Source organism: Ranitomeya variabilis, chromosome 2 (genome assembly GCF_051348905.1).
Source record: "Ranitomeya variabilis isolate aRanVar5 chromosome 2, aRanVar5.hap1, whole genome shotgun sequence".
NCBI lineage: Eukaryota > Metazoa > Chordata > Amphibia > Anura > Dendrobatidae > Ranitomeya > Ranitomeya variabilis.
The window spans coordinates 373368514-373395389 of record NC_135233.1 but is presented as its reverse complement, the minus strand read 5'-3'; the positions used below and the strand labels follow the sequence as shown (position 1 = coordinate 373395389).

At 41.4% G+C, this 26876-nt stretch overlaps 2 protein-coding genes across 3 annotated transcripts in view; both read left to right on the top strand.

Annotated features, from left to right (window-relative positions):
• Nucleotides 1-424: 424 nt before the first annotated feature.
• Nucleotides 425-13353, top strand: LOC143806058 (uncharacterized). The gene is made up of 4 exons (XM_077285992.1): nt 425-599; nt 6607-8547; nt 10763-10824; nt 13215-13353. The coding sequence occupies exons 1-4, from the start codon at nt 539-541 to the stop codon at nt 13218-13220; spliced, it is 2070 nt and encodes a 689-aa protein (XP_077142107.1). The 5' UTR covers nt 425-538; the 3' UTR covers nt 13221-13353.
• A 633-nt stretch (nt 13354-13986) lies between these two features.
• The window catches only part of LOC143806056 (uncharacterized), a 36482-nt gene continuing 23592 nt past the window's right edge, over nt 13987-26876 (top strand). The window contains exon 1 of one of the 2 annotated variants that reach the window (XM_077285988.1): nt 13987-14113. The gene's annotated coding sequence lies outside the window, so the exon portion shown is untranslated. Of the gene's footprint in view, nt 14114-21111; nt 21209-26876 lie in introns of those variants that run through there. The other variant, XM_077285987.1, reaches the window with a different exon arrangement.

Genomic DNA, 26876 nt, shown 5'->3' with positions numbered 1-26876 from the left:
AATGGCTGGAATTGAGTTAGAAGAAAGAAGATAGAAGACAGAAGAAAGAAAATAGAAGGGTTGATCAGGACTGGTACGGGGCGAGCTGAGGAGAGGTGAGTATGAGTTGGGGATTTTTAACGCCTTCAATTTGTAACAAATTTATTTTACGTGCCTTTACGTTTCCCCCTGAAGTGAGTGAATCGAATTTCAGGATATTAACTCAACTCTGGTTATGAATGATACCCATGTTAAAATTGACCTCCATTAAGGTCCATTTTAAAGAGCCCGTGCACTGCTACTAATACCCATACAGTAAAATGATATTTTACAGGAAGTCATGAATTTTTCTTGAAAGTATCAACAGACTTTATTTAGCCGCCCCACCCTGATTCCACTACTGCATACTTGACCTATACAGAGGGCTGATGGAGGTTGACTGGCAGGTGTGCGGTCACGGTTGTGTCACATGGCCCTGCACTCCTCCATGCACAAGTGTATTTGTACAAGTAGAAGGATCGTTCTCCTCTTTCAGTGAATAGAACAAGTGCACCGCGCCATGTGTACCGGGGTAGGATCTGGCAAAGTATGGAGTTATGGATTTCTGCTTCTCACAACAGGTAAGAAAGCGACTGAGGGATTATTAGTATATTATTAACAGCTACAGACAAAAGCTCCTAAAAGACAGAATATTCTACTGAACAAGATATTTCGGTATCGGTACACCGTCCAACCATCTAGTGTGCGTGAAGGCCTCAGCACTGGGGTGAGAAGGTTTGAGCATAGATTGAATATCAATGTCTGAGCAAAACTCATGCATGATTAGCCAAAAGGAGCATACATATAGTGTATGGGGGACTGGGAAAGGTAGCTGCATGGCGGACACTATCAAAGGTGAATCAGCAGGTGGCTAGATTTGAGATAGAGCAGAATTTATAGAACCTATCTAGCTATCTGTTATCTATCTATTATCTATCTGTTATCTATCTATTATCTATCTATTTGTCTATTATCTATCTGTTATCTATCTATTATCTATCTATTTGTCTATTATCTATCTATTTATTATCTATCATCTATCTATTATCTATCTATTATCTATCTATCTGCTATCTATCTATTATCTATCTATCATCTATTATCTATCTATTATCTATCTATTATCTATCTATCTATCTGTAATCTATCTTTCTATTATCTATCTATCTGTTATCTATCTATCATCTATCTATTATCTATCTATCTATTATCTATCTATCTATCTATTATCTACCTATATATCTATTATCTATCTATCTATCATCTATCTATTATCTATCTATCCATACATCTATATATTATATATCTATTATCTATTAAGTATCTATTTCTCTATCTATTATCTATCTATTTGTCTATTATCTATCTACTGTATTATCTATCCATTATTTATCTATTATCTATCTATTATGTATCTATTATCTATCTAACTATCTATTATTTATCTATCTATTATCTATCTATTATCTATCTATTTATCTATTATCTATCTATTATCTATTATCTGTCTATTATCTATCTGTCTATAAATAAATACACAAACAAGTTTTTTAATTAGCACAATTAGGAATACATATTTTAATTATTCATATTATTATTTAGATTATTATTATTCCACCTTATATAAAATATATGTATATATAAATAGCACTACACACAGTATATACACAGTATGATTAGAAATATCCCGAGAGGACAGAAACAATTGAATATGGGTTAATAAACCATAGTTTATACTGGAAAGCTGAGATATTTTATAATGCAGTGGAAAAAAAGGATCCGTTATCCGCCCATGTGTGTGACATCCTGGATCTTCTCCATGAGAAAGGCTACATGGAGTAGATCCAAAGGGTTGCACACAAGGGCGGATAAAGCAATCTCCATATTTTCACTGCATTACAAAATGTCTAAAGTGCAGCTGTTTATATATATTTTTTTTTTCTGTATATGTGTATATATTTGTGTTACAGTGATTTCATTTATATTTAAAGGTGTTGTCCAGTCCAAATCAATAAGTCTGCAGTTGCTCTGTGTGACTGCAGACTTATGAATCCTCCTAGCGCACGCACTGTGCGCTGGGGGAATTCACCGGTTTCTGATCCGGGACCACAGGGTATGTATGTGTTATACATACCTCCAGCCAGTGGGCGCAGTGCTGCTCTCTATACACTTGTATGGAGCGAGGTCGCACCCTCTAGTCATCCACACCCACTGGAGGGCTGCAGCACTAGACAAGGGGCAGCCTGTATCCTATACATATGAAGAGTATGTGTACCATCGCCTATATTTTAAACACTAATTTTCCTCATTATAGATATACCACATTTGTACCTACAGTCACTATTTACACTCTTCCATCACTTACAGACCTATATGTAGACAATTATAGGTATGCACAACCCATTCAGTTTTCCTATGCACTTCAAGAAATGAGAGGTGGGGGAGAGAACATCATCCACAGAAAATCTCCACACCTTTCAGCACTAACTAGATATTAAAGTTCACCTAAAAACATAGGTACACTTTAGTCTATATACTGTATAGAGTATCCAAGCTCATACAGTGGCATGTAAAAGTTTGGGCACCCCTGATCAAAATTACAGTTATTGCGAACAGTTAGGCAAGTTGAAGATGAAATGATCTCTAAAAGGCTTAAAGTTAAAGATGATGACAAATTTCCTTTGTACTTTAGGCAAAAAATATATATATTTTCATCTTTTGCATTTTAAAAATTACAAAAAGGAAAATGGGCCAATGCAAAAGTTTATGCACCCTGCATGGTTAGTACCTAGTAGCACACCCTTTTGAAAGTATCACAGTTTGTAAATGCTTTTTGTAGCCAGATCAGAGTCTTTCAATTCTTGTCTGAGGGATTGTCATCCATTCTTCCTTGGAAAATGTAACATCAATGCCTGTATTCCTGCATGGCTTCCAATACCCTACCATGCAGGGACACCAATGTACTCACCAGCCCAAGCTGGGCAGTGAGCTCCTTGTCCTCTGCTTACTGTGTGCAGTGAGCTCCTGGTTCTCTGCTTGCTGTGCATGCTTAAGGTGCCCGCTCTTCCTGATTCTTAAAGAGACAGTGCGCGCATTCCTAATGTGTCCCCATCCTATTGATAAAAGGCACTTGGTACTTAAGGCACCTCCACCTGTTGGGAAGAGCCTGAGCAATATTCCCTTTCAGCATGTGTGCAACTACTGTACTGTTTCTGATCTTGCTTGAATTTGCTTTCCTGGGTCTGAATACCCAGGCCTGAACCCTGAATCTGTACTTGTGTCTGTCCTTGTCTGAATTAAGACCTATCCCTGAACCTGTATGTATTTAATCTGGATCTTTCCCTAAACCTGCTGTGTCTGTACCAGTACCCATTTCTAAAATTCCTGTGTCTGAACTTGTACCTATCTCTAAAACCTGCAGTGTCTGAACCAGTACCTTTTGCTAAGCAGTTTCTGAACCAGTACCTATCTCTTTTCTGTTGATGCTGTGCAACATTAGTGATTTGTGTGTACATTTGATACTTCATAGTAAGTACCCTGTGAATCTGGCTCTGTCTGACCGGTGTGTACTTTTCCTTATGCTCGTCCTGTATGAACTTGATCCAATCTGTCCTGTCTGTACCTATCCTTACCCTGTCTCTTCTATGTGAACCTGCTCCTGTCTGTCCTGTGGGAACCTCCGATTCCGTACTTGTCCGTATCTGCGGTTTCCTGCTTGAGCGCATCTGCGGTTCCCTGCTTGACTGCATCTGCGAGTCCCTGCTTGTCCACATCTGCGGTTTCCTGCTTCACCGCATCTGTGGTTCCCTGCTTGACCGCATCTGCGAGTCCCTGCTTGTCCACATCTGTGGTTCCCTGCTTGACCTCATCTGTGGTTCTCTGTTTGTCTGCATCTGCTGTTCCCTGCTTAACCGCATTTGCGAGTCCCTGCTTGTCCACATCTGCGGTTCCCTGCTTGACCGCATCTGTAGTTCCCTGCTTCTCCGCACCTGCTGTTCCCTGCTTGATCGCATCTGCGAGTCCCTGCTTGTTCACATCTGCGGTTCCCTGCTTGACCGCATCTGTCGTTCCTTGCTTGTCCGCATCTGCTGTTCCCTGCTTGTCCGCACCTGCTGTTCCCTGCTTGACTGCATCTGCTGTTCCCTGCTTGACCGCAATTGTTGTTCCCTGCTTGACCGCAATTGTTGTTCCCTGCTTGTCCACATCTGCTGTTCCCTGCTTGTCCACATCTGTGGTTCCCTGCTTGTCCGCACCTGCGGTTCCTTATCTGTCTGGTCTGAACTGGGTCCTACTGTTTCCTGTATTCCTGTCATACCTGCCAGTGACCAGCCATTCTTGAAGCTGTTTCTTGTCTGTCCAGTCTGAACTGGTCCTACCTGTTCCTGTATTCCAGTCGTACCTGCCAGTGACTCAATTCTTCCTGAATCAGTTCCTGTCCATCCAGTCTGAACTGGGACCTACCTTTTCCTGTATTCCAGTCATACCTGCCAGTGACCCAGTTCTTCCTGAAGCAGTTTCTGTTCATCCAGTCGGAACTGGCCCCTACCTCTGCCTGTATATTAGTCGTGCCTGCCAGCATCTGCCTGCCAGTATATCAGCCGTGCCCACCTGCACTTGTCTGTATATTAGCCATGCCCACCTGCCTGCCAGTATATCAGCCATGCCCACCTGCCTGTGAGTGTATCAGCAGTGCACGCCTGCCAGTGTATCAGCAATGTCCGCCTGCCAGTGTAACAGCCGTGCCCACACACACTTGTCTGTATATTAGCCATGCCCACCTGCCTGCCAGTATATCAGCTATGCCCCCCTCCCTGCGAGTGCATCAGCAGTGCCCACCTGCCAGTGTATCAGCCGTGCCCACCTGCACTTGTCTGTATATTAGCCATGCCCACCTGCCTGCCAGTATATCAGCTATGCCCACCTCCCTGCGAGTGCATCAGCAGTGCCCGCCTGCCAGTGTATCAGCTGTGCCCACTTGCACTTGTCTGTATATTAGCCATGCCCACCTGTCTGCCAGTATATCAGCCATACCCACCTGCCTGCGAGTGCATCAGCAGTGCGCGCCTGCCAGTGTATCAGCAATGTCCACCTGCCAGTGTATTAGTGGTGCCCACCTGAACTTGTCTGTATATTAGCCATGCCCACCTGCCTGCCAGTATATCAGCCATGATCACCTGCCTGCCAGTGTATCAGCAGTGCCCGCCTGCCTACCAGTATATCAGCCGTGCCCGCCTGCACCGACCTGCGTGTTTAGAAGCCATGTCTGCTTATAACCACCTGCCTGTATCTCACCCGTATCCGCCAGAGCCTGTCGGCATACTAGCCATGGCTGCCAGTACCTGCCTGTCTGTGAATCAGCTGAGTCAGACAGTATACCTACAATACCTGCCTATACCTGTCGTTACAGTGTCCTGTCCCGTTGGGGTCAGCTGCTACTGCCGGACGCCATCCTGCACTGGTACCTGGCAGGTACCTGCCGCACAAGCCTGACCTCACCACTAGAGGCTCCAGCAAACACCAAGATAGCTGCTTAGTCACACCCCTCAGGAGTAAGTCTGGTCCATGGTACAGTGGGGCCACGATCCACGCTCGCTCTAAACAGTCCGAGTGTGAACTTAAAGAAAATGATTCCAGTTTTGTGAGATTCCTGGGTTGTTTTGCATGCACTGCTATTTTGAGGTCTAGCCACAGAATTTCAATGATGTTCAGATTAGGGGACTGTGAGGGCCATTGCAAAAAGCTTCAATGTAGCACACCTTCAGAGTCTGCTAATTCTTTCTGAAGGTCTTTTGCAGTCAAACGGGAGTTCTGATTTGCCTCTCAAGCAATCCTACGAGCAGCTCTGACTGAAATGTTGCCTGGTTTTCCAGACCATGTCCTGAACTCCATTGTTCCTGGTGATTGACATTTCTTCACTACATTTCAAACTGAGGAAAGGGCAACTTGAAAATGCTTTGCTATCTTCTTATAGCCTTCTCCTGCTTTGTGGGCCTCCACCATTTTCATTTTCAGAATGCTAGGCAGCTGCTTAGAAGAACCCATGGCTGCTGTTTTTTGTCACAAGGTTAGAGGAGGCTGGGTTTTTATAAAGCTGGGAAATTTGCATCACCTGGTCTTTTCTAACAATTGATAGTGAGCAAGCCATAACCCTAACAGGCTAATTAAGGTCTGAAACCTTGGTCAAAGTTATCTGAGAACACAAATCTCCAACAATGCCCAAACGTTTGCATCAGCCCATTTTCCTGTTGTAATTTTTTAAAATGTAAAACATGACAATATATTTTTTTTGCCTAAAATACAAAGGAAATGTGTAATCTTTAACTTTAGCCTGTATGTGCGACATGTGACACTCACACCTCCGATTAATTAAAGGGGTTCTCTAGTTTGAACAACTATTTGGCAAATTTGTAATGGCTCCTGAGCTGTATGTAGACTGTCCTGTGGATGCTTCTAACTCAGTGTGACATGTTTGATTTTATCTGTATGCATTCAAAAGTGTGTTAACGGGAACTGTATATCTGGAGTCAGCTCCCTTTCTTGGTCTAGTGGTTTTTCTATTATGCCATAACATGTTTTTTTTCTCTGCAGTTTCTGTAATTGAGGCTCAGAATACCAGTTCCACATCCGTAGCAGATTACATCAAGAAATTACTCAATGATTTAGCAACATTAATAAAGCAACTAATTATTCATGTGATACCAACAACTGCCCCGCCAAGTACCACATCGACCACTGCCTCCACTACTTCAACAACATCTACCACATCAAGTGCTTCTACTGCATCATTATCCACTTCTGCAACATCAACAACTGCTTCGACCACATCATTGCCCTCTTCTCAGACATCAGCAACTCATTCTACCGTGTCATCCTCTCCTTCTACAACATCCATAGTTGCTTCTAACACATCAGCCTTCACACCTCCATTATCAACAACTTCTTCTTCTGCACCCTCATCCATTTCTGTGACATCAACATCAATTACTGCTTCTACCACATCAACAAATGCTTCTAATACATCCTCTTCTTCGACTATATCAATATCTGCTTCTTCCATATCAGCCTCCCTTTCTACATTAGTTGCTTCTACCACTTCATCCTCCACTTCTTTGACATCAGCAACAGCTTCTAATGCATCATCTTCTACTTTTTCGACATCAACAATTTCTTCCACTACATCATCCTTCACTTCTACAGCTCCAACACTTCCTTCTACCACATCGCCCCCTGCATCTTCAAACTTAGATGCAACATCCTTGAACAACATTACAGCTTTTTCCAATACAAAACCAAATAACTCTTCAACATCCTCATCTCTTTTCTCTGTTGGGGTTTCCAGTTCATGGCCATCAACCTCTACTTCATCTGTACTCATTACTCAGTCAAGCAAGCAATCAACATCCGCTAATAACCAGTCTTTACTTTCCCCTACTGGTATCAGTAGTCAGCAGCCATCTATCAACACATCTGTCTTCAGTCCACCATTCACTTCCAGTGTTGGCAAAAGCAGTCAAAATCCGAATCCTGGGCCAATCAATCAATCTACAACCAGTTTTACCGTCACAACAACCATCTCATCGACAACTCCTAGTAACTTGACATTACGTACTTCTATTGGTTTCAGTAGTCAGCAACTACTAGCCAATTCAACAGCTTTTCAACATACTGGAACAACCACTCAGCCAACTACTACGCACAATGTACCCTCATCTTTTACTATTAGTGGAACCAGTCAGCCATTATTCATCAGCACGTCAACAACTAAGAACAATGCACAATCCACAACTATCATGGCACCTGCTTCCACAGTTGGTACAAGTAGTCAACAATCAACAATCATAACAACTCTAAACCCAAATAATGGTCTAACAACTCTTAATATGACATCAGGTTTTACCAATACTACCAGTGGTCTACAGACTTCTACCAATGCAAATACTTCTACAAACACAAGGCCAATAAATGTATCAATATCTACCAGTTCCATAACTTCACCAACACCATCATCTAGCACAAATATGAGTTCAGGATCAAAGACCACACAGGCACTATTCACAGTTTCAACACCTTCCACTGTTGACACTAGTAGTCAACAACCTCTGTCAACCAAAGGAACATCTGCCGGTGCTGAAACCAGCATCCAATCATCATCATTGCATACTTCAATATTATCTTCTATTAATAGCATCAGCAGTAAAGGGCCAACATCCACCACCACATCATCATCTTCTAATGCTGGTATAGATAGTCAAACTACAAGCACCAATAGCCAGTCAACATCTTCAGCTACAATTCAGAAACAATCAAGCACTGCATCAGGTTCTTCAAGCATGGTAACAAATGGCCAATTAACAACCAGTAGTAAAAGTACATACTCCACAAGTAATGTCATCAGTTCAGCAACATCAAGTACACAGACCAGTTCAGAGTCAACAGCCTCTACAAGTACATCATCCACAAGTAGGACATCTTCCAACAATGGCTCCAACTCTACCACACATTCGACTACAAAAGTAACAAAAAACACTTGTGAGTATACTGAATGTATAAGGGTGTGGGATAGATGGTCTGTACAATATTTAGGTAGCTGATGAGTCACATCCTCATGATGCCAGAACCCATGGTTTCCCAGCAGAACATTGCCCCATCACACTGTCCCCACTGCTTATCTTATTCCATGGCACAACCTGATGCTATCTCTTCACCAGGTAAGTGATGCACACAGTCCTGGCTATGCACATGTTGATATAACACGTGATTTATCAGACTATACCACCTTGTTTGATTTGCTCCATGATTCAGCCTAAGATTGGTGCACCAATTGGTGGTGATTTCATCCGTGGATCAATATGGGTCCTCTGACAGGTAGATTCAGCAGTTTCGTAGACCGCAACCTTTTCATCACAGTCATAAATAATGTTTTCAGCAGCTTTTGCTGGCCAAGGCTAGTCTTAACTCCCCACAGATATCAATGGGTATTTTTTTTGTCCCAGTTTCTCCATTTGTTCTTCCTTTTACTGCTTTTGGCAAGGACTAATCCCTACATACTTTGAACATCCCCAATACCTACCATTTTGGACATGCTCTGATTCAGTAATCTAGGCATTACAATTTGGCACTTGTCAAAGTCATAACCTTACTCTTACCCCATTGTTCAGCTTCCCACGCAAACATGGATGCGATTCAGAATCACCAGTCTTGACAAGGGGGCGTTTTGGAGCCTCATTAAGAGGCTGACGAGTAGTGGTGTGCACCATTCTCTGTGCCTCACAGAAATCTTACTCCAGCCCCTACTGAAGTAAGATTTGTGTTGTAGCAATCGCCAACGCTCATCATGAATTTGCCAACCGTTCTGCTCCAGCTCCAGTCATTTTGTCAGAGCTGGGACAAAAAAGTTGTGAAAAAAGCCTGAAGTCTCTTTTTCTGCGCATCCTGGCATTGCACAAATAAAAAATAATTTTAATGGCTTTTTTTCCAAAATTTGGTGAAAAAGCTTTGATGAATCACCTCCAAAATATCCAGAGCCCAGGCAGGTACGAAAGACATGCTATAGTCAATGTTATGCTCTCGAAACAGTGATTGTAATGTTATAGAAAATCTGTATGTATAGACAAAATCAATCTACGTAAATGTTCTGCATTCACAGTTCTTTTGGTTTTGAGCGATTGGCTGCGAACAACCCCCTAAGAGAGGACATTCGAGCTCTCCTCAATAGATCACACCAGCGCAGTACAACGAACTCCATGGCCGAATAAATGAGCTGAAAAAACATAGTACATGTGGGACACTAGGTGCGTTGTACGGCACTGGTGTGATTTATTGAGGGGAGCTCAAAAGTCCTCCACTATAACACATATAATCGCTACTTAGATGAAAGGAACAGGTGGAGAGTATTGATGAGCGAGTATACTCGTTGCTCTGGTTTTCCCAAGCACGCTCGGGTGGTCTCCGAGTATTTGTAACTGCTCAGAGATTTAGTTTTAGTCACAGCAGCGGCATGATTTACGGCTGCTAGACAGCTTGATTACATGTGGGGATTCCCTAGCAACCAGGCAACCCAAACATGTACTCAGGCTGGCTAGCAGCTGTAAATCATGCAGCTGCATCAAAAAAACTAAATCTCCGAGCACTAACAAATACTCGGAGACCACCCGAGCGTGCTCTGGGAAACCCGGGCAACGAGTACACTCGCTCATCACTAGAGAGAGGTATAAGTTTCTAAGCATTGAATAGCCCCTGCCAGCGGCATCCATAGAGAATATTCACTTATCATCCCTGCTTCCTTTTGTGGGTTCATTACAAACAGCACTTGCCAACTAGCAGCTACTCTTCTACATTGTTGGCACAAACCGCTGCACAGAATACATCATGGGCACCATTGTCAGTTTATTTCTGTACAGCAACATAATTTTTAAACACACCCAATTGAAAAAAATTCTTAATTTTCCAAGATCTATTGAAAACCCTTTAAATGAGAGCATAAACTGGAGCTCTCGGAGCAACATTGCATTTTTTTAATTCTTTAAAGTTCATGATGCAATGACTATAACTCTTGTGATGGAAATATAACAAATCATGTGACACTGATTCAGCATTGAATGCTGGTAGAGGTGAGCTCAGAATTGTGCAACATTAGAAAACATATCTATTAGAGAACTAACAACTACAGTATATTTAAAATAGAAATAAACTAAAATATAGCAAATATATGAAATATTTATCAACCTCTCTGTTTGTCTTACAGCATCAACCACTACTGCCGTCCATCTAAGCTGGTTTGTAACGATCCTGGGCTTGGTCCTCATGGTGAGTTCATTCCCAATTCTCATAGATGAAGTCGTTGTCTATCACATCTCAAAAATGCAATGTCCACAACACTTCACATTTAAAGAATTTGCCATATTTACAGGGTTGCACTATAATTGTCAGTCACCCAAAGTCATTTTTCCAAAACTTTACATATACTGTACATTACTGGTAGTACAAGTACAGTCTGCAAAGATATCTGATCATTTCAGGTGCCGTCTACATATTTGAGATAACAGAAAGAGGATGTTGGTGAAATAAATTAGGTTTCTGCCGTCACAAATATTGTAATTAGGAAATTTATAGGAGACAATGTCATCACTCAAACTAAAAGTTTCCATGATGTGCGCGTGCCATCTTACAAAACCACAAATGCGACACACAATGCAAAATGTTCAAGTCACATAATGTTCACTTCTGGATAAACAGGTCCCTGTTCCCACCAAAGAAATAAAGCAAATTTTGCTTCCTTTAATTTGTAAGAAAAATTCTTGATGAAAGGTCATGTGCAATAAGGTAAATCTCCCCACCCCTTATTGATGTTACTCTGACAATGTTCATGTTTACTCCTGTATCTCTACATGATGGTCTGTATTTGAATCAATGTATACAGGATATTGCTGAACATTAGAGGGGCTGTCCTCTACTCTGACAACCCCTTCCCAATTACAATATTCTGTCACGTAGAATAAAAATACATTATACTCATCTCTAGTGCCGGTGCGGCACCACTCCAGCAACATCGGCGTTGGGTCTCCTTTGGTTCACGTGATGTTACGTCACTTAATCCCTGTAGCCAAGTAGAGACCTCCAATGGGCGCTTCACTCTCAATTCCTTCAGACAAAATTGTGACATCCAGAAAAAGTGAGAGTTGCTTCTACTCTCTGACTGCTTCTGTATGTCAGTTACATCTGAATGAGGTGAGAGTGAAGTGGTCCATTAGTGGCCACCAGCATGCGAGACACAGGAGATCGTACGCCCATGTTGCTGGAACAGCCCGGCATCGGTGTTGGGTAGAAGGTGTTTTGATTCTACATGGGGGGATATTGAAATTGAAAAGGGGTTGTCTGAGTAGTTGTCAACCCCTTTAGTTGCCATCACCAGATGTTGCTGCTGCTACTGCAGAAACCAGGGAGCTTATACAAGGAGTTATTTCCAGGAAGTGAGTCAGTGTGTGGCTGAAGTCATATAGCATAACAGAGAAAAGAATTAGGCAGGAGGCCTCAAATGAGCGCCCCATTGGACATGTAGAAAGACTTCTTTGTTGTGAACTGGTTACAGTATGGTACTGAAAGATGATTGAGCAACACTCTGGGTGTAAGTTGTGTTGTACCCTGAGGTATTGTGACCTTCTTCACCTGGACACCTTGTTTACCTTGTTACTTGTGGGCTTGTAGAACCTGATAATAGTAAACATTGTTGTGAGAGGCAAAATCGAAGTGTAATCAAGAGAGTGGTTTTCTCGTCAAAGAGGTGAGGTGTGGTTGGACAATATGTAGTGCCTGGAGAACAGTGAGACCTGGCTTTGTCTATCGGTGGTTTGTGAGTTGGAGGACAAAGCCACTTGTTCACTAGAGAGAAGTGATGGACAGGGGGCCAGAAGGGAATTGGTGTTTATGAAAGTGTTCCATTCAAGGAGCTGCTCCTTTTGGAAATCCATTGTCGCTAAATAGGTCCATTGATCATATGTTGAACATGGTGTTAGGCTGTCGAGAATAGATGTGTAATAGGTGGTGAAACCCAGAAAAAAAAGTTAAATTTCCCAACAGCGCCATCACAGGGAAAATTAAACATATCAAAGCTAGTTGTAATCGAGAGATCATCCATGCTGTATCCAATTCTGAGACCCTAACTCATTATCTCTTCTACATCTAGAAACAATGGCGGTGCATGTGTGTGACCCCCATGTGGAAATCTTTGGGATTTAGGGAGACAGTAAGTCACCTAGACATATAAAGAGGGAGCCACACTCATAAGGATTTAATCTGACAAGATTGCCAAATGTTCATCAGGGTATCACTATTTTCAGTTTTCATGAGAACTTAGGGTCACAGAGATGAGTAGACTACATACTTCCTATTTGGTGCAGACATAGGCAACAGAGGGCCCCTTCATCCATTATCATACGCCCAATCATGGATATTTAACACTTTCACTCCCCTTTTAAAATTTGCTATAGTCCTCAGTATATTATGTAGATATGTTAGAAAGACCTACAGCATGTGTCTCCATGGTAAAAGACGACAAACAATCCAAGCGTAGTCTGATCCTGTAGCAGCGCTACTTTCCATACTCCTCTTACTTCCTGCTAATATATGTTCATTGTGAAATATTGGGAGAGTGTGTTTGGTTACAGTCAGTGTTATGGCTATTTTCTTTTTGTTATCAGGGTTAGAGCACCTGAAGAAGATATCAGCATCTTAAATGTAAGATCCCTCCGACCATGACATCATCTGGAAGAGTCAGCTCTCTGGACCGGAGTTGCAATACCAAACACAACCAATAGACGGATGTGGCGCTGTTTCTGGAAGAAAGTAGTTTCTTTTTTTTCAAATCCTTTAAAAGACACAGCGCTGAAATAAAAGCTGCTCTCAACTGGAGTCTGATAGCTCCTTTTATTTGATCATGAGAAGAACTCGCCCTCCAAAAATGCCCCTGAGTCTGTCAAACAAATTTAAAGGGATTGTTCACGTTGATGTACATCTGTTAAATCATTCTGTGTAGACTTTCTAATGGACTCTCTGCAAAACTTGATTGCTAATAACACATCTCAGTAATGAAGTCTGCATATATTTGGCCGCAGTTCCCAAGATCTTCACTTAGAGGTCGAATCACAGCAATCGCAACCAATCGGTTTAGCTTTCATATTTCACGTGCAGTTGAGAAAACGAAAGCTATGCTCTGATTGGTTGCTATGGGTAACAAAAGTAAATCCTTTGAAACACAAGGCCTATAGAAGTGTGCTTGTTTCAATAAACTTTATTTGCCAAAAAAAAGGACAATCCACTGAAGAACATGGTTATGAAAAAAAGAATTAATGTGTAACCATTATGCGGTCTTCAAGTTGCTATGTTACGGACCATGGGTACACCGTTAATTTGGGTTTGAAACAGCTTTATTGACAGCTTCAAAATGGGGTAACTACTAGCCAATGTCATCCGTGTGGGCAGAGTGGGGGCCTGACGGTTGTCCAGCTGTTCAGTCCGCCATGAACATCAGGCAGATATCCGCTGCCTGCCATAGATGAACATAAGAACGACACCTGCCGTTTAGTGTTTATATGACAAGGTATAGTTTTGCTTCCTTACAGCTTTCATTATATCATTTGCTATAAATTCTCTATATAAAATAAATGACTTGTATTTTACATTTTTACATACAGTATGAATTGTATATAGCTTTGAAATGCCATTTGTATATTTATATATATATATATATATACAGTATATATATATTTGTACAATAAATTTTGAATTTTCCACATGTGATCTCACCCTTTGTTGTCTATGTTTGTGCTGTCTGGGGAATAAATTCCTGTACTTTTATTCCTGAATTTTGCACTTTATTCTCTTACTCAAAGGGATACATATCAAGAGACTTGATCTCTACTTTTCCACTGCTATGTCTGTTACCAGCACTTTCAGGTGTATAGAACAATCTGGAAACAAATGTATATATCTCCCAGCATTGACACAAACTCTGTGAGATGAGTCTTGATTGGGAGAAGTCGTCATGCCGGTCTGGGTTGAACGGATAATAAAAAAAAAAATGTAAGAACTGTGTGTAGAACTGTTATCTAAATGGACACTGTACGATAGCAATACTGAGTTTTACCTGCTGTGAAAACATAGTGGTATTCATATACTGAAAGGGGAATAACAAGACTGGTGTCTGCCTGGAACCAAAAGTCCAACTAAGAAGCAGTACCTTTCTTAATAATTGTTCAGTGCTCATTTACTTGCTTTTTTATGTTTTCAATAATTTTGAGCAGACGTGTCCATTGCCCTACTCCAATTAAAAAACAGTCTTCTCATGTCCACTGTGTTGTTATTGGAAGAGGCTGATGGACAGATCTACTCACTTGCCCTTCCATTTGTAGTCATTCTGAGGAGAACCTGTAATACTTATATATTAGGAAGTGCCATGTGTCTAACAACTTTGGCAAAATACAGATAACATGGAAAACCCCTTTAAAGTGACTCTGTCAGCAGGATTGTGCTCAGTAACCTACACACAGTGTCAGGTCGGCGCCGTTATACTGATTACAATGATACCTGGTGATGAAATCCGTCTTGTGGTTCTTGTTTAATCTTTATTTTCAGTTTTGATTTAATGATATGCTCGTGCCCCGGGGCGGCCTGTGGGAGGACTGCATGTGGTGCTCTGATTAGGTATTCACCAGTATAGCTTCTGACAGGTCACTGATCCCTCACTGTAAAGGTACGGTTGAATGACCTCGGGGAGACCAAAACATCCCACACCGCGGAGACACCATCACTGATCCCTCACTGACCTGCCCACTATTTTACATACTGAATATTATATGGTTTGAAAAAAAATTCACATTCAGCAAGCCGCTGTAACATGATCACATCTATAATATCTATTTAATTTTTTATTTAGTGATATAAATTTCTCCAGAAAATTCTTCTCAAACCATATTATATTCAGAAAAAAAAGCAGTATTTATTATGTGCAAACTATATGAATCACATACACTATTTTTGAAGAATTTGGAGCAAAATAAAAATCAACTAATACCATGAGAAAAAAAAAGAGAAACAAAAAAAATCTGTAGTAATGTCGACATAACAATAGCGGCAGGTGCGTAGTGTGAGGGCGATTGTGTTGCTCTGGGTGCAAAATTTTTAGGGGTGCAAAATTTCAAATGAAAAAGAAAGTAACAGTGTCATTACCACTATTAGGTGATCTAAGGCATTGCACATGCCCCGGACTTCTGTCCGGGTGCCCCGGATCTCCGGAAGAGGACCACTTTGAACTGTATCAGCATCATCATGAGGCCGACACACTTGGATTCCTTCCCCACCATTATCAGACCACATACAATGGTATCAGTAGTAGTAAAGTATCTGCAACATTACCGGTAGTGGCGTATAGAGAATTGTCAATGGGGCAGCCTGAGAAGGTGCAGCACTGTACTTGACAGTCCCATGGACAATTAATGGAACGAAGGCCAATCATGCAGACTTCTCCAATCGGGAGGAGCCTGCAGACCCCAAATCTCAGGATTCCAGATGTCATGATCCAGGCCGGGGTGTGTTTCTTGCTATGCTATCCCAGGTCTGGTCATGCAGGGGTTAACTTTCCTCGGCCTCGTTCTGGAATCTGTTTGGCTATTTCTGCCTGCTGCTGTCTGCAGGCAGTGTCAGTTATAGTTCCTGCCCAGGCTTGAGCGGCTGACCCCGTTACACCCTGATTTGTCCTCTGCCCGTTTGCTTAGTCCCCATGCTTTCCCACTCCTGCTACCCCACATGACTAAATGTTTGTTCCCCGTACTCTGATTTCCTGGTATCTGATCCGGCTTGACTTCTGACTCGTTTGTCTGTCTCGCATCTCTGGCATTTCAATTCCTGCCTGGCTTTGACTTCTCTGGCTGGCATCTGACCACATTTGTTTCTGTTTCCTCTGGTACTGCGTTTCCTGACCGTTACTGACTTGGCTTGTCTGACCACTCTCTCGCTACCTAGTGTACCTAGTGGCGTTTGCGCTGCCGCACTGTGGTGCTGCACTGTGAGCACAACCTTTCTTCCTCCACCAGCTTCCCCTGGCAGAGGCTGTGCATTCTGCACTGCGGCAGCATTGCACCACAGCACTGATACAATATCTCGTCAGATAAAGGGTGCAGTGCATTCACTTGTCATGGACATATTGTCATTGTTTGCACCAAAAACACTTTAATTGAAGCGGATATCTACCTTGGACAGCAACCATGCCCTCATTCACATTAGATGGTCTTCTGTTCATGTTCATCAAGTTCGACCATCGTAAACCCGTGTATGAGCGTCATTATCAGTATAAATTCAGATTAGAAGGTGCTGAGAAGCCAGGACAGGGATCAAATGGCAGATAACCTTATTAATAAAGAAAACTATTAACTTGTCATTATCTCACAATAGGTGGCACCAGGAGGTCATGTGGCAGCCATCCATTTCCGGCAGAGATATCATAACTTTGTCATCTGACACCATTTATAATTCTTGTTTTAATACATTTGGTCTTGTGTTATTATGACGTAACACTGTTATTAGTTAGTAGTATAACCAGTATAACCAGTAAGTCCATTAACTATCCTGTGCCAGTGGGATAGTCCTGGGTTTGGGGGGCTTCCCAGGGGGATGAACGGCATGTTCTGCCAGGCTCACTACTCCACCATTCAGCCTGTGTCTCTAATACATGACAATACCCTGCTTGCATTAGAAGCCGCTGATTGACATTGCATGCTGGTATTTAGTCTGTACACCTAGATCCTTCTCTACAAGAGATTCTATATGTTTTTCTCCCTTCTAGGATATTTTTGCTTCCATTTTATTAGCATCCAGATCCTTCTCTGCATGCTGGTATTTAGTCTGTACACCTAGATCCTTCTCTACAAGAGATTCTATATGTTTTTCTCCCTTCTAGGATATTTTTGCTCCCATTTTATTAGCATCCAGATCCTTCTCTGCAAGTGACTCTCCTCGTTTTACTCCCCCTAGATTACCTGTAATGTCTTGCATGAGCGCGCCATGTCTCGCCTGTCCTACCAAGATGAGGATTGCATCAATCATCACAATTATGCCCAGAAAAGCTGGAGTAGAAGCCTTCTTGGGCCTAGTTTTGGAGAAAAGACTTCCCAACAGATTAGTCTTGCCTCCAGCCTCATTCGCACTTACAACGCTGCAGATTGTAACTTCCATTTTCAGACTACAGCAGAGTTATTGTGCCACTTAAAATACTGCATTAGAATAAAGGCTATAATACAGGGTGGGCCATGTATGTGGATACCCCAAATAAAATGGGAATGGTTGGTGATATCAACTTCCTCTTTGTGTCACATTAGTATATGGGAGGGGGGAAAATTTTCAAGATGGGTGGTGACCATGGCGGCCATTTTGGATCCAACTTTCTAAATGCCCCCCCCCAGGTGTATCCATATAAATGGCCCACCCTGTAGATGTCTTTTACAGATATGGGACCTGACAGATTCTTTTTAAAGAAGAACAAATTGGAAACACGTGTTAATGCACATGTTCAAAGTCTTTACAAAGTGTACGAAGGTTTATTGGCTGAATAAAAATAGTTATCCGGAAATCTTATCTGTATTTACCTACAAATGATATCAAGTAAAATTATCTGAGCCCACACTGTTTCTAGGAAATGTGGATTACATTGAAGAATGAAGTTACATATAGTATGGGATGTCCCTAAAATTACTTACCCAACCAAGAACGTTGGGCTACAAGACCCCGTCATGAATATTGGCCCCTTTTAATTCCTGCAGAGCGGCACCTGTGACCTTGCAGGAAATTCGAGAGATGTTTTTTGGTATGAGAACTCCTCTTTAGATTGTGGATCCTACAAAGTCGAGTTCATTTGCCGCACTCCCTGTAATATGAGAATACATTCGGCATCCTTTGAATCTTCTGCGGTGAGTTGTAGGATAGGCCCAGATGCTGGGATCGCCTTCAGGTTCATGTTGAAAATGGCGAACATTAGCACAATTGATCGTTGATTTCGTTGATAAAATTGGATTATTTTTACTCATTGTTCTGTTGTGAATTTTTCCATAACTATTTTTCAAAGTATATATATATATATACTGTAAGAAAAAAGATGAAAAAATGAATAGAAAAAGAGTTATTCAATTCTAAAAAGGTGATATTGCTGACGGGGTGGAGAGGAGTCATACTGTGTTTGGGGGCACTTTGAGTGTAGGTAAGGCTTTTCTGGATACTCTTTGTAGTGGTCTCCCAATATAGCATTGAAGAAGGTTCCACCCGTAGGTCCCAACTCTCAGCGAGAAATTGTTTTGATGAGGAGTCTGCAGACAGAACACAAAATTATTGCCCCCAGGGCCCGGCATCACAAACCGAATTCTAGTTTTTCCTGGTTTACTGAGATACACTCACTGGCCACTTTATTAGGTACACCTGTCCAACTTCTTGTTAACACTTAATTTCTAATCAGCCAATCACATGGCGGCAACTCAGTGCATTTAGGCATGTAGACATGGTCAAGACAATCTCCTGCAGTTCAAACCGAGCATCAGTATGGGGAAGAAAGGTGATTTGAGTGCCTTTGAACGTGGCATGGTTGTTGGTGCCAGAAGGGCTGGTCTGAGTATTTCAGAAACTGCTGATCTACTGGGATTTTCACGCACAACCATCTCTAGGGTTTACAGAGAATGGCCCGAAAAAGAAAAAAATCCAGTGAGCGGCAGTTCTGTGGGCGGAAATGCCTTGTTGATGCCAGAGGTCAGAGGAGAATGGGAAGACTGGTTCGAGCTGATAGAAAGGCAACAGTGACTCAAATCGCCACCCGTTACAACCAAGGAAGGCCTAAGAGCATCTCTGAACGCACAGTGCGTCGAACTTTGAGGCAGATGGGCTACAGCAGCAGAAGACCACACCGGGTACCACTCCTTTCAGCTAAGAACAGGAAACTGAGGCTACAATTTGCACAAGCTCATCGAAATTGGACAGTAGAAGATTGGAAAAACGTTGCTTGGTCTGATGAGTCTCGATTTCTGCTGCGACATTCGGATGGTAGGGTCAGAATTTGGTGTAAACAACATGAAAGCATGGATCCATCCTGCCTTGTATGGAGCATCTTTGGGATGTGCAGCCGACAAATCTGCGGCAACTGTGTGATGCCATCATGTCAATATGGACCAAAATCTCTGAGGAATGCTTCCAGCACCTTGTTGAATCTATGCCACGAAGAATTGAGGCAGTTCTGAAGGCAAAAGGGGTCCAACCCGTTACTAGCATGGTGTACCTAATAAATATATATATATTTTTTTTATTTAGTTGTTTTGTTTTTTTATAATTTTTTTTATACATTAGTTGTCCCAATAACATGGATTAGTTGTGACAATTACATGCACTAGACGTTCTTCCTCCAGTGTTGGACATTATGAATTGCAATGTCGTAATGGATAATTATGGATGGTATCCAGCAGGTGGAGACGCAGCACTGACGACCATGAATGTACCGAGAGCGACCAGTACCTGAAAAGGAAGGTGGAAAATAAAGGACAGGTTCAGGCTGCCATATATCATAGTTTCCATATGGATGGGGGAAAAGGAAAGAAAGAAAGAAAGAAAGAAAGAAAGAAAGAAAGAAAGAAAGAAAGAAAGAAAGAAAGAAAGAAAGAAAGAAAGAAAGAAAGAAAGAAAGAAAGAAAGAAAGAAAGAAAGAAAGAAAGAAAGAAAGAAAGAAAGAAAGAAAGAAAGAAAGAAAGAAAGAAAGAAAGAAAGAAAGAAAGAAAGAAAGAAAGAAAGAAAGATGTTTTTCATTTTGCCATCTATCAATTTATCAATCTATCAACAGTTTCTATGTATGTACCTATCATCTATCAATCATCTCTACAGTATTCATTATTTATCTATATGAGAGAATATTGAACTAGAAAAAGAAATGTATTCACCAATCTATCTACTGTGTTTAGCAATCTGTCCATCTATTTATATATCTATAAGTCAATCATCTATCAGTTCATCTAACTACAATATCACCTATCTACCTACCTATTATCTATCTATCTATTATCTATCTATCTATCCAATATTTATCTATATCTATCTATTATCTATCTATCTATTATCTATCTACCTTTTATCTATCTAGCTATCTATCCAATATCTATCTTTTTATATCTATTTTCTATCTATTATCTATTTATCTATTATCTATCTATTATCTCTCTATTATTTATCTGTCTATTATTTATCTATCTGTTATCTATAAAATATTTATTATCTGTCTATTATCTATCTATCTATCCAATATCTATCTATATATTATCTTTCTATCTATTATCTATCTATTATCTATCTATCATCTATCTATCATCTATCTATTATCTATATATTATCTTCCTATTTATTATCTATCTATCTATCTATTATCTATCTATCTATCTATCTATCTATCTATTATCTGTCTAATATCTATTATCTGTCTCCTTATCTATAGGTCTATATACAAACATTAAGTGTGTTCCTTAGCTTTCTTGTGAAATGTTGTGGTAAGGAAGAGTTGAGATTGAGAACATTTTGTTTCACAGACCGAGCTGAATGAGAATTGGGTGGCACTTGAGGGAAATCTTCATCTAATTCTGCTACACCCAGTGCAGTGTTTGACTCCATGGGGTTGATTCAGGTAATTGACCTTTTAGGGCACATTGATTATAAGTTAGGTTTGTTTGTATGTAGATAATTCTGGGCAAATCTCTAATATCAGCTATAAAAGTCCCAGGACTACCAAAAGGATCAGATGTTTGTATACTGCTGATTATAATGGACCAGTGCACGTGGACTGACCTCCTGCCTAGCACCATCCAATGAATTATTGCATGCCTAGGCTTTCTATAGTCAAAGTTATGCTTGCATTTGCAGACAATTTTTTATTGATGTATACATCTAAATGAAAAAAATTGTCAGCAAATGTGCATAGCTGTCATTTCAGGTGACATTTTAAAAATAGTCTGCTATGTTTGTGCAAGGAATAACACTATTTGTGGCCACTATACAACTAGTATCCGAATTTTTCATCAGGCATAGGAGATTCCTGCATGTATGTAGCACACTGTTATGATCCTTAGTGGTTGAGGATCACAAATTACTCCAGCTAAGTAACATACATAGGACAAGCTCTAGGGAGGTGGCAAACTGGACTGAACGCAAATCTGAACCTATCCAAACACACTAGAAGTAGCCGGTGAACGTGTCTAAAAATCCTAGACGTCTCGAGCCAGCCTGAGGAACTAACTACCCCTAGAGAGAAAGAAAGACCTCTCTTGCCTCCAGATAAATAATCCCCAAAGATAGAGAAGCCCCCAACATATAATAACGGTGAGGTAAGAGGAAGGCACATACACAGGGGTGAAAACAGATTTAGCAAATGAGGCCCACTAATACTAGATAGCAGAAAATAGTAAAGGGGTCTGTGCGGTCAGTAAAAAACCCTTACAAAATATCCACACTGAGATTTCAAGAACCCCCGCACCAACTAACGGTGTGGGGGGAAAAAACTCAGTCCCCTAGAGCAACCAGCAAGCGAGGAAATCACATTTTAGCGAGCTGGACTAAAAACATAATAAATGCTGATAATCAAAAAATGATCAAACAAAAACTTAGCTTGTCTTGGAGAGACTGGGAGCAAGGTAGTCACAAGGAATCTGAAGAGCACTGAATACATTGAGAGCAGGCAAGGAACTGAGTATCCAGGTGAGCTAAATAAGAAACCAACCAAGGATAACGAACCAGCTGATGCTGCCAACCTGCAGAAAGACAACACTACACAGTACCGCTTGTGACCACTAGAGGGAGCCCAAAAACAGAGTTCACAACAGCACACCCACAGAAGCCGCAGCATGGAGGACATTATACAATAGTATTGAGCAGTGTAGCTGAGAATCAAGCACAGAAGTGAGATAATACACTCACTGGAAAGTATCATGGAGGACAATTAACTACAACACTGCGCCATGTAGCTGTTCATCCAGCACTAAGTTGAAATAAACACTAGAAGGATGCAGCATTAGTGTGCAGGTGCGTGTGTGTGTCTATCTTCTTCAACGCTTGTCTTTAACTTTGAGAGCAGTCCCTAAAAAAAAGCAGAGTTCAAAATTCATAAGCAGTGTTACCAGCTTTTTAAGAGTACAACTTAACGTGCCAAATGCACTCGCAGGGTGCAGCAGGCCCCCAATAATAAATGCTAAAGCAGCACAGGTGCAAGCTACTGATGAGAGCAACCACCCACCCGCCCAAACATTAGAGGCGTTGGCTGCCTAGTAGCAAAAATGCACACAGGTAAGGCTTGCATAAGACACTATTCACACAGATTTTTTTTTTTTTTTAGTTTTTCTATGTTAGCTGTTTTTGATATTAGAGTAGGACTTGCAAGTTGATGAAGACCCTTGATGTTGGGTTGCAAGCTTATCCATTTTGGCCAAAATTGTAACTAATACCTCATCTAATGTATGATATACATTATTTAATTTTTCATCTTTTTTGCACTTTTTGTCATCTTTTTGCAGGGTGCAGCAGGGCCCCTTTATGTTGTTCCGTGAGTTGCATGTATATATATAGTGCTGGACGGCCCGCCTGCTAATACTTTGGGCGTGATCAATAGGTTGTCCAGACACTGTGCATCACATTTATCTGTGTGAATAGTATCTTATGCAAGCCATACCTGTGTGCATTTTTGATACTAGGCAGCCAACCCCTCTAATGTTTGGGCGAGTGGGTGGTTGCTCTCATCAGTAGCTTGCACCTGTGCTGCTTTAGCATTTATTATTGGGGGACTGCTGCAGCCTGTGAGTGCATTTGTCATTTGAAAAGGTTATGGTGAGTCTGCTCTTCATGTTGTATTTTTTTTAGTTTTTCTATGTTAGCTACAACTTAATGTGTAGCAAAAGTAGGCAACCAACTTGCACAGGAAAACTTATGATGCTTTTGGCCACTCTTATCTATGGGCACCAAACATAATGTTCACACAGCCATACTGTTTCCACAATTATACTGTTCTAACTTCCCACAATCACATTGTCACTGTTCTCACAATTATACTGCTTCCACAATTATACTGTTCCAACTTCCCACAATCACATTGTCACTGTTCTCACAATTATACTGCTTCCACAATTATACTGTTCCAACTTCCCACAATCACATTGTCACTGTTCTCACAATCATGCTGTTTCCACAGTTATACTGTTCCAACTTCCCACAATCACATTGTCACTGTTCTCACAATTATACTGCTTCCACAATTATAATCTTCCAACTTCCCACAATCACATTGTCACTGTTCTCACAATTATACAGCTTCCACAATTATACTCTTCCAACTTCCCACAATCACATTGTCACTGTTCTCACAATTATACTGCTTCCACAATTATACTGTTCCAACTTCCCACAATCACATTGTCACTGTTCTCACAATTATACTGTGTCAGGACTCTGAACATTTTGATTACCTTTTGTGCATTACTGCCCTTTTCCAAGATGGCGTCTTTGGTCTCATGTGCTCTGTGTCTTCCTGCTATATAACTCCACCCCAGCCTTTAGTCTGTGCTAGAATATTCTGCCTTGCATCCAGCTCCTGATGACTCCCTGGCATTGCACCTGCACCTGCTCCTGTGAACCTGTGTGGAGATCCTGCTACTCAGCTCTGAGTTTCTGCTGCATATATCGGTTTCCAGTAATCCTCCATCTGGCTGCTTGTGTTTGTTTCCATCTGCATTTGCTGGACATGTAAGCTGTTGCTGCTCTGCTTAAACCTGAGACTTTTACCCAGGCCTCCCTGGTTGTGCTAAGATATTATTTGAACTGCCTTATAAGCATATCTATCTGTGTTTGGACTACCAAGGACTTATTCGTGTCAAGTATCCTCAAGAATAATTGTGCTTCATAGACTTTCTGCGTGATTGCATTTTCCTCTGAAGTTTCCTATAGACTGCTAAGCTGCGTTTAATATTTACACCAAGTGTTGTGGACTTGAGTTTCTCTCTGCACCTGTTTGAATCACCGTGTGATAATATAGACTTTACCACTTATAAAACTGTGTCCTGTAGTTGTCTTGTTCCATGCAAAGAGTCTCCTGAGTTATCCCTTATAATCTTTACAGGATACTCTAGCCACAAAATAGGAGTCTGGTGGAACAATGACTGCAGAGAGCAGATTAGAGCAGGTGTTTTCTATAATTAGATCACTGCAGAAAGATGTGGAAGGTCTGCAAAAGAAGTTTGGAAGCTTTGAACACAATCAACAAGTGTTTGGACAAACTTTACAGGACTTAAGCACCCGCATGGCAGCCCAGGAAAACAAACTTGCTGGCATAGAGTTCCAGTATGGACGGGCTTTTCAGGACATAAGCACGCAAATAGCTGCACAAGCGACATTGCCCTCTGGGCAACCGCCACCAGCTAGCCCACCTAAGTTGCCCCCATTCAGATTTAATGGTAATCGCGACAAATTTCGTGGCTTTGTGAATCAATGTATGCTATATTTTGATGTGCATGCTGACCGTTTTCCTAATGATAGATCCAAAGTATTGTGTGTAATAATGCTGCTGACTGCACAAGCGCTCGCCTGGGCAAATCCGATGATTGAGTCTCGTGACCCGCGGTTAAATAATTTGGATGATTTTTTTGCCACTATGGCATTAATGTTTGATGACCCTAATCGCCGTGCAACCGCTGAATCTGCTTTATTGTCTTTACACCAGGCTAAACGTTCTGTTATTGAGTATGCTACTGAATTCAAGAGATTAGCGGTAGATACTAATTGGGACAGTTATGCACAATTACCTATTTTAAAAAGGGGTCTGTCTAGCATTGTAAAGGATGAATTAGCTCGCTCTGAATCACCACAAGAGCTAGAAACATTTATACAGCATTGTGTGCGCATTGACATTCGCCTTACTGAGCGTAGGCAGGAGAAGTTTGCTGCATATAACCGTATTTCTAACTTTTCCCTTCCTTCCAAAGAGCCTGCAGGTAAAACATCTTGAGAGGTAGAGGAGGTGCTGTTCTCTCCCAATTAAGATCCTGTGTACAGGACAGTGGATTTCCAGTGCAGCTATGATTGCAGGTGGCAATTTTATGGATATCGCATTTGCCAAGGAACATGGTATTGAAATTCAGCAAAGAGCCTCTCCAATTACCATGGAAGCAGTGGATGGGTCACCTTTAATCTCTGGGCCTGTGGATCAGGAGACCGCACCCCTTGAGATTTTGTTGGAGCCTAATCATCAAGAGCAACTCTCTTGTTAATTTCTTCTCCTCAATTTCCTGTGATTTTAGGCATCCCTTGGCAGCGTTCTCAGAATCCAACTATCAACTGGGAGACCAAGGAGATTATCTTTCCAACAAGGAGCAACTCAGCATTAACTGAAGCTGTCCCCGAGTCCACTGCTGCGGAACCACCGGTACAGGTATTTACTTTACCTTCAGCATATAAAGAGTTCTCTGACATCTGTGACAAGAATAATGCAGATCAGCTTCCTCCACACAGGCATTATGACTGTCCCATTGAGTTGCTTCCTGGGGCAGCTATTCCTTTTGGTAACGTATATCCTTTGGCGGCACCTGAGCGTCAAGCCTTAAAGGAGTATATTGATGAAAATTTGGCCAAAGGCTTCATACGTCCTTCTTCACCAGCAGGGGCATCTATATTTTTTTGTAAAGAAGGATGGGTCCCTGAGACCCTGTGTGGACTATCGAGAGCTCAATAAGGTAACTGTACGGAATCGTTACCCTTTGCCTCTGATTCCCGAATTACTGGAAAGAGTCTGCCATGCTAAAGTGTTCTCTAAACTGGATTTCCGTGGGGCTTATATTTTGGTGCGTATTCGTCCAGGGGATGAGTGGAAGACAGCATTCCGATGCCGGTATGGACACTTTGAATATCTTGTGATGCCCTTCGGGCTTTGTAATGCCCCTGCAACGTTTCAACACCTTGCTAATGACATTTTCAGAGATTTGTTGGGCCAGTTTGTGGTGATCTATTTGGACGATATTCTAATCTTTTCTGACTCTCTACAGGAACATGAAGAACATGTCAAAGCTGTTTTAAGACGTCTGAAAGAGAACCATCTGTATATCAAGCCAGAGAAATGCGAGTTCTGAGATACAGTTCTTAGGTTATATCATCTCTCCCCAGGGGCAGAACATGGAATCTGGTAAGATTCAGGCTATCCTTGACTGGCCGGTACCCAAGAACGTTAAGGAGGTGCAACGTTTTATTGGTTTTGCAAATTTCTACAGACGTTTTATTTTAATTTTTTCTGATATTGTCCGTCCCATTACTTCCTTGGCAAA